Source organism: Anoplopoma fimbria, unplaced genomic scaffold (genome assembly GCF_027596085.1).
Source record: "Anoplopoma fimbria isolate UVic2021 breed Golden Eagle Sablefish unplaced genomic scaffold, Afim_UVic_2022 Un_contig_12451_pilon_pilon, whole genome shotgun sequence".
NCBI lineage: Eukaryota > Metazoa > Chordata > Actinopteri > Perciformes > Anoplopomatidae > Anoplopoma > Anoplopoma fimbria.
In genome coordinates this window covers 29,547-37,805 of record NW_026551818.1, presented here as the reverse complement: position 1 = coordinate 37,805, position 8,259 = coordinate 29,547, and the positions used below count along the sequence as shown (strand labels likewise).

General features: G+C 41.3%; 2 protein-coding genes across 2 annotated transcripts; one reads left to right on the top strand and one right to left on the bottom strand.

Annotated features, from left to right (window-relative positions):
- Window positions 1-64: 64 nt before the first annotated feature.
- Window positions 65-1,058, bottom strand: LOC129115794 (uncharacterized). Its single transcript, XM_054627044.1, has 3 exons — window positions 976-1,058; window positions 836-894; window positions 65-738 (listed from the first exon to the last, which is right to left on the bottom strand). Exons 1-3 carry the CDS (start codon window positions 1,002-1,004, stop codon window positions 80-82), a joined length of 747 nt encoding a protein of 248 aa, XP_054483019.1. The 5' UTR covers window positions 1,005-1,058; the 3' UTR covers window positions 65-79.
- A 3,547-nt stretch (window positions 1,059-4,605) lies between these two features.
- LOC129115791 (uncharacterized) lies at window positions 4,606-5,585 on the top strand. Its single transcript, XM_054627040.1, has 3 exons — window positions 4,606-4,677; window positions 4,759-4,817; window positions 4,915-5,585. The coding sequence occupies exons 1-3, from the start codon at window positions 4,649-4,651 to the stop codon at window positions 5,583-5,585; spliced, it is 759 nt and encodes a 252-aa protein (XP_054483015.1). The 5' UTR covers window positions 4,606-4,648.
- Window positions 5,586-8,259: the final 2,674 nt, after the last annotated feature.

The following is an 8,259-nucleotide window of genomic DNA, read 5'->3' as shown; positions in this document are numbered from 1 at the left end:
CTGGAAAAGACAAAGCAGCATGGCCAAAAATTGGCACAACTCAATTTTTCAAGCAAACCATCATTACTTTTCAAGATGCTCATTGGCCGCCTTTAGATGAAGATTTGACGGGTCGTATAAGGCGGTGCTGGAAAGCCGACGTAGGAGGAAACAGGATCTCTCCAGGAGTGTAGCGGGTTTTGGAGAACTGGCGTCTTCCTCGCTGGTAGCTCGAGCGGGATCTGAATGAGTAGACTGGCTCCAGGGCCGATAAGTCACTGAGGACTGGCTCAGGGCTTTCCTCCTCATCATCTTCATCTTGACCGTAAGACTCAGCATATCCACCGTCTTCGCCAGTGGACCAGGAGTTGGGGCTGCCAACCCAGCCTACACCTGCGTTAGCATACCCACTGTTGTCATACCCAGAACCAACAGTGCTAGCATCATTCCAAGTGGTTGATGAGCTGCCATAGGAATCTGTTGGGGCGTAGTACTCTCCATCACGAACACCAGCATCGGTCACATCCCCTCCGCTAAAATATCCTGAAGCCTGGGGATCAGAGAAGCTACCACCTTCACTCACAGAGCCCAGCTTCTCATATGAATTCTGAGCAGCAGGGACCTGCCACATGCTCCCAGAGGTAGGGTCGGACTCTCTGGAGAGAGAGGCACTACTGTCAGGCTTGCCAGCATTTGGGAAGCTAGAGCCAGAATTCGACAGCCAGCCCATGTAGCCCATGGGTGCAGGAGCGCCATGGCCTGCCGAGAAAGAACCATTGTCAATTTTGTTTTAAAAGTCAGGTTCGCTCACATTAAAGTTGGCTTAACTGTGAATTTGTTGGATTTTTAACATTACCTCTTGGTGAAGGGAGGCAAGTGACACTGCTGATCAACAGGCATGAAATCCATGACACCCTGCAAACACAATCATGTTCAGTTCAGGCAAATGAGAATAGGCAACTCAAAACACTTCAGAGGAACCATTTGAGAATCTACCTCAACGACAACCCACACAGCACAGCCATTGTGTTAACACTAGATTCACTGCTTACTCCTGAGTCTTCTGAGCTCTCCTTAAAAAGGATCCTCCCAACACTGCTAATTGATTAGTTATTGGGAGCAGCTGCTGGCCAGGTGGGCTGAGGCGTTCCCAAGAATTATCCTCACAGAAAACGTCTTGAAACATTCACTACATGGACTGCACTATTAATCCCCACTTTAAAGAGCTGGTTCAGCAAAATTTCAAAAACAGAGCCCACATTTTCTCCCTTCCCTCCATGCAGATAGTTTTGGTTTTATTCGTCCAAGTTTGAGATATCTATATATATATATTTCTGACTCCACCCTCAAAGCATCAAACCTTAGATATCTCACTTCACTCTGCTTTATCTTTGCTATTTCCTTGTGAAATACTGTGTTGTTTTACCTCTTCAGTTCTATAGTACTGTAAAAGCTTATACAACTTCCAAAATAACAATCTGAGAAGGTAGAAATCACTTTTACCTCAATTGTTAAATTTCCTTAGTTCTAATTCAACTGTCGACTGGGTGGATTATCCATAGTAAACATGACAATGTTTCTGGATGGATCATGGTTTTGACTAGTTCTGTGGGTTGCATGTTTGCACAACATGAAATATATGTTTAAAGTGTCTGTGAGCTTGAAGAAGTTTTTGTCCATTTTTAGACTCTGCAATGCAGAAACAGTGGGAGCTTCCCAGCATAGCTCAGGTGCAGCTCTCTGTTTGTAATAGCAAGAAAACAATTCATAATCTAATCCCATATGTTTCTTTAGCTCACAACCAAATACCTGTATTTTATTGCATTCCTATTATCTCCAACAGGAGAATCATACAATTCTTAGCGTGTGTGCGTATTTCTGCAAGTGATTGTGCACTGTGTCTGTCCATGGCTATTCTCACATTCTGATGCAGCAAACTTCATAATATTTCAGGTGGCCAGTTATGGTTGCATGTTCAAGGACCTCTATTGGTTGCAGTGACACTTTCTCAAAGCAGCTTTACTTTGCGTGTTTAATACTGTCATTGACTTCACTCACTATTTACTACTTTTAGACCCTAAGGATTTGTAGCAACAGGAAATTTGAACCCTTTTGAATGTTATCATTCGATTGAATTGGCGTTATCAATTGTTATCACTACCATTCTAATGCTTCAGATGGGCCAAACTGCACCTACCAACTTGTGAAAGGGAAACTTAACCGTGGTAATATAAATAACACTTCAGGTTTAGGCAACTTCTTGGTTAGTTTTAGGAAAAGATCTTGGTTTACGTTAAATAACTATGTTTGTTGCATGAATTATGTAAATACTCAGAACACAGTATAAATACTCAATGCAGTTTGTTAAACAGGTAACAGGCTGCAGAGAGAAATACATTTCTACTCTGGCAGTGATGATTACTTTGTTTCATTATTAATATTAGTACAGTGATGATTACTTTGTTTCATTATTAATATTAGTACAGTGATCATGTGTGCAGACATAAAATCAAAAGTCTCTCCAGCTGTTGAAGCCGACTGACAGCTGATCAGCTGTGATCAACGGCTGCCATCATCAGAAACAGACGTCGCTTCACGTGGCGCTTCAGAGGAAAGGACGTCTCATGTCTCTTAAAACACATTTCCTCGTTTCCTCTCTCCTCGCATGGTTTCCTTTTCAGAACCCGAGGTGGCTGTCTAGTTCAGGCCACCATGGAGTGAAGAAAGGGGCTGCATTAATGGACTGACCATTAACGTTCATAACTGTAAACAGCCAGGGTCAGAAAATCTGTCAGGGAACAATGGATCTGGGCCTTTGATTGGATGATGAGGGAATGAGGTGCAGGTGCAGAGATGGGCGGGGACTGTCAGGTGAGGGGAGTGAGGTGATTGCAAGGCAGATAGGATTGGCAGGATCTGGAATGGGAACAGAAAAGTGTGAGGTCATCTGGTGGACAGGTAAAGAAAAACACTGAAGGGGCCTGGGGAAGTGGAAATGGTTGAAAAGAAGGAACATCCACAATTGTGGCTGAATAAAATGGAAGATTAACAACACAACCACAAATACAACAAAACATCAGCAGTCTCAAAAAGCACTGTGAAAATAAAGAAGAGAGATGAACTGTAATCATGTGGGTTTACAGGACATCCCTGCATATTCCTCTATTTCCTGTTTCAAAATGAGAGTATCTTTTCCAGGGGATGAAACATCTGATGTGAAATATGTGTGGGCCCTGCAGGATGAACCCAGACCTCAGAACTCCCTATGTAAACCTATTACACATCTGGATATGGTTAAATCAAAAAACATCACATCCCAGTACATAATAGTCTGCTTCTGCTTACTGAGCAAAATAAGTGTGTTCTTATTTATGGAACACTAACCATGACCTTTTCTAAAACTAACTAAGTAGTTATGTTGCCTAAACCTGAAGTGTTTTCTCATTTCACACCGTTAAGTTTCACTTTCACAACAAGTAAAGGTGCAGTTTGGCCCATCTGAAGCACTAAAATGGTAGTGATAGCCGTTGATTACCAATTAAATCGTTTGATAACCTTAAAAATGGGTTCAAAATTCCTGTCGCTACAAATCTCTTAGAGGTCTTTAAACATGCATCCATAACTGGCCACCTAAAATATTATGTAGTTTTCTACAGCAGAATGTGAGATTAGCTATGGACAGACCCAAAGATGCACCCACGTGAGCATCGCATGATCCTCCTGTCATGATACTTGAACTGGAATGCAATAAAATACAGGTATTTGGTTTTGAGCCAGGGAAATATATGGGATTAGATTCTTATTTGTTTTCTTCATTTTACAAACAGCCTGAGCTATGCTGGGAAGTTCCCACTGTTTCTGCATTGCAGAGTCTAAAAATGGACAAAAACTTCTTCAATCTCACAGACACGTTGATAGGGTACATCATTTCATGTTGTGCAAACATGCAACCCACAGAACTAATCCAGATCCATCCAGAAACAGTTCCATAATTACTTCAGATAATCCACACAGTCAACAGGTGAATTAGAACTAAAGTCATAAAACCCAGTAATTCCTAACTGTTTTTGATATGCTTTATAACAAAGCAAGGTCATGACCTCTTATCAAAGTTCACATATTTAAATGTTACTTGAGCTCTTGAAGCAAGAGTGATAAATTCATTTGAAATGTTAAAGGCGATAAGAGGTAAAACGACCCAGTATTTCAAAAGACAAAAGCAAAGATAAGCGTGAGTGAAGTGTCAAAAGAATGTAAAATGGTTACAGGTTTTTAATTTCCTTCTGTTCGAACTTGTTTGTCATATAACAAACCAGGAAATATGATGATGGTGAGGTCTGTCATTTATGTGTAGAGCAACAAGGGGACACATGTTTCTGTTGAATTCTTTAAACACAGTTTTTCAATAACCACAAGCTAAATTCCCTTGTACTGGGGTAGAGTCAGAAATATCAGAGAGAGATATTTCAAAACGTAAAGTGGGGATTAATAGTGCAGTCCATGTAGTGAATGTTTCAAGACGTTTTCTGTGAGGATAATTCTTGGGAACGCCTCAGCCCACCTGGCCAGCAGCTGCTCCCAATAACTAATCAATTAGCAGTGTTGGGAGGATCCTTTTAAGGAGAGCTCAGAAGACTCAGGAGTAAGCAGTGAATCTAGTGTTAACACAATGGCTGTGCTGTGTGGGTTGTCGTTGAGGTAGATTCTCAAATGGTTCCTCTGAAGTGTTTTGAGTTGCCTATTCTCATTTGCCTGAACTGAACATGATTGTGTTTGCAGGGTGTCATGGATTTCATGCCTGTTGATCAGCAGTGTCACTTGCCTCCCTTCACCAAGAGGTAATGTTAAAAATCCAACAAATTCACAGTTAAGCCAACTTTAATGTGAGCGAACCTGACTTTTAAAACAAAATTGACAATGGTTCTTTCTCGGCAGGCCATGGCGCTCCTGCACCCATGGGCTACATGGGCTGGCTGTCGAATTCTGGCTCTAGCTTCCCAAATGCTGGCAAGCCTGACAGTAGTGCCTCTCTCTCCAGAGAGTCCGACCCTACCTCTGGGAGCATGTGGCAGGTCCCTGCTGCTCAGAATTCATATGAGAAGCTGGGCTCTGTGAGTGAAGGTGGTAGCTTCTCTGATCCCCAGGCTTCAGGATATTTTAGCGGAGGGGATGTGACCGATGCTGGTGTTCGTGATGGAGAGTACTACGCCCCAACAGATTCCTATGGCAGCTCATCAACCACTTGGAATGATGCTAGCACTGTTGGTTCTGGGTATGACAACAGTGGGTATGCTAACGCAGGTGTAGGCTGGGTTGGCAGCCCCAACTCCTGGTCCACTGGCGAAGACGGTGGATATGCTGAGTCTTACGTTCAAGATGAAGATGATGAGGAAAGCCCTGAGCCAGTCCTCAGTGACTTATCGGCCCTGGAGCCAGTCTACTCATTCAGATCCCGCCGAGCTACCAGCGAGGAATACGCCAGTTCTCCAAAACCCGCTACACTCCTGGAGAGATCCTGTTTCCTCCTACGTCGGCTTTCCAGCACCGCCTTATACGACCCGTCAAATCTTCATCCAAAGGCGGCCAATGAGCATCTTGAAAAGTAATGATGGTTTGCTTGAAAAAATTGAGTTGTGCCAATTTTTGGCCATGCTGCTTTGTCTTTTCCAGATCTTCAGATTTAGCCTGACTTGTAACATCTTGAGAGAAAAATAAAGTTGTGCTTCTGAGCTGGTTTTCTGGGTACATCCCAAGTGTCTTATTTGTCGTCTCCTTGATCCTTGCTTGAACCGGAAATCGTTCTGCGCCGCCATTTTGACGGCTGTCCCAAAGCTCTTATTCCGGCACCGAGGAGCGAGGAAGGATCGCCGAGGAGCCATGAGCGAGGATGCACGAGAGCATCCTTCCAGGAAGTGTTGTGAGGGCCGACGCGCCCCTCATCAGTTATCTGATTGGAAGCTGCAGCCGATCGTATTGATCTGATATAGCTCATCATCACTGGAGTTTAATACCAGAGTGATCACAGATTTAAAGGTTAGAGAGAGTTAAAGAGTTGCAGTTGGAGTCTGTTTGTTAGTAGAAACACTTTATACATAATTTCTTGTAATTTACAAACAAATATATTGAAATAAGATTCATTTTATTTTATTCACATTAATAAAATTAAATTTCAGATTCAGTGTGACAACTGCTCCCGCTGGTTTCATATCCAGTGCCTACAGATGGACTCAGCCACGTTTGCAAAAGTAAAGAATACTGGATGGATTTGCTGTCTGTGTGGATAAGTATTCCACAAAAAGTATGTGCTATGTTATTTTTTTTTTTACTTTGTCTGTGTACAAAGCGTTGGTTTTATTTTTATAGCACCTTAAATGTAACTAATTCACTGTTCAAATGTGTAATTTAACTTTCTAAAATCTTTAAACAATAAAAATGTTTGATTTTCAGTAAGTGTGTTCAGAGATGCTTTGTATCTTATTCGACTGTTCTAATGTAGGACATTTACTTTAAGAGAACTCCTAATTGGTACAGTAAAAAGGTTTGATTTTCTTTACAAGTATAGTCAAAGAGGCCTTGAACATATATGGATCCGTCTAGAATTATTGAGAAAATTATTTTTATAGCAACTTCCATCCATCCATTTTCCGTAACCTGCTTATCCAGTTAAGGGTCGCAGTGGTGCTGGAGCCGATCTCAGCTGTCAATGGGCGAAGGCAGGGTTCACCCTGGACAGGTCGCCAGTCTGTCGCAGGGCTGACATATAGAGACAAACAACCATTCACACTCACATCCACACCTACGGGCAATTTAGAGTCTTCAATGCACCTAAGCTGCATGTCTTTGGACTGTGGGAGGAAGCCGGAGAACCCGGAGAGAACCCACGCTGACACAGGGAGAACATGCAAACTCCACACAGAAGGTTGTCCAGCCCGGGAATTGAACCCCGGCCCCTCTTGCTGTGAGGCGACAGTGCTAACCACTACACCACCGTGCAGCCCTTTATAGCAACTTAAATATTCATAAATTATCTTTTAAATGCACAAATATAGGACCTTTACTTTGAAATATCTCATAATTGGTACAGTAAAAATGCTTGATTTTCTCTATGAGTGTAGTCAGAGATGTCCTGAACACATATACATCAGTCATTGTCTGGAATTATTGAGAAACATATTTTTATAACACCTTAAATATTCATAAATCATCTTTTTTAGTGCACAAATGTAAGACCTTTACTTTGAAAGATCTCTTAATATGTACAGTAAAAATGTTTGATTTTCTGTACAAGTATAGTCAGAGATGTCCTGAACACAAATACATCAGTCATTGTCTGGAATTACTGAGAAAAATATTTTTATAGCACCTTAAAAATTCAGAAGAATTGCTTTTTTAGTGAACAAATGTAGAACTTTTAATTTGGAAAATATCTTAATATGTACAGTAAAAATGTTTGATTTTCTGTATAAGTGTAGTCAGAGATGTCCTGAACACGTATACATCAGTCACTGTCTGGAATTATTGAGAAAACACATTTTAAAGCATGAGTTATTCAGTTATTAGATATTTCTCAGTACAAATGTAGAACTTTTACTTTGAAATATCACTTAATTGGTACAGTAAAAATTCAGACCAAGTCAGAGATTTCCTGAATACATATACATTACGTATTGTCTGGAATTATTAAGAAATATATTTTTATATCACCTTAAAAATGAAAGAAATTACCTATTTGAAGGTAGAAAAGTTATTACTTTGTTAAATATAATATACATTTGGTACAGTGGAAATGTTAGTCAGTCACGAGATGCAAGTAACTGGGTTCATTTTTAATGTGAATAAAATAAAATGAATCTTATTTCAATATATTTGTTTACATATTATTTTGAAAACCGGAAGTTATGTCACGTTGATCCTTCCGCTAACTTAACAAAGTCCATCGCGCGCTCCCGATCTGGGCCGTTTGACTGCGTTTACCATGAGTGTTAGTATATAGATGGTAAATGGTAAATGGACTGTACTTGTATAGCGCTTTTCTAGTCTTCCGACCACTCAAAGCGCTTTTACATTACTAATCATTCACCCATTCACACCCATTCACACTGATGACAGGAGCTACCATGCAAGGTGCTCCTGCACCTGACCATCAGGACCCTAACTAACATTCATACACACACATACACCGCAGGAACAGCCTGCGGGAGCAATTTGGGGTTAAGTGTCTTGCCCAAGGACACATCGACATGGACTGCCGGAGCCAGGGATCGAACCGCCGATCCTCTG

Coding starts and splice junctions, on each gene's coding strand:
- LOC129115794 (XM_054627044.1), bottom strand. CDS start 1,004: ATGGCTGTGCTGTGTGGGTTGTCGTTGAG. Junction 895..975: donor CTGTGTGGGTTGTCGTTGAG/GTAGATTCTCAA, acceptor TTGTGTTTGCAG/GGTGTCATGGATTTCATGCC. Junction 739..835: donor TTGCCTCCCTTCACCAAGAG/GTAATGTTAAAA, acceptor CTTTCTCGGCAG/GCCATGGCGCTCCTGCACCC.
- LOC129115791 (XM_054627040.1), top strand. CDS start 4,649: ATGGCTGTGCTGTGTGGGTTGTCGTTGAG. Junction 4,678..4,758: donor CTGTGTGGGTTGTCGTTGAG/GTAGATTCTCAA, acceptor TTGTGTTTGCAG/GGTGTCATGGATTTCATGCC. Junction 4,818..4,914: donor TTGCCTCCCTTCACCAAGAG/GTAATGTTAAAA, acceptor CTTTCTCGGCAG/GCCATGGCGCTCCTGCACCC.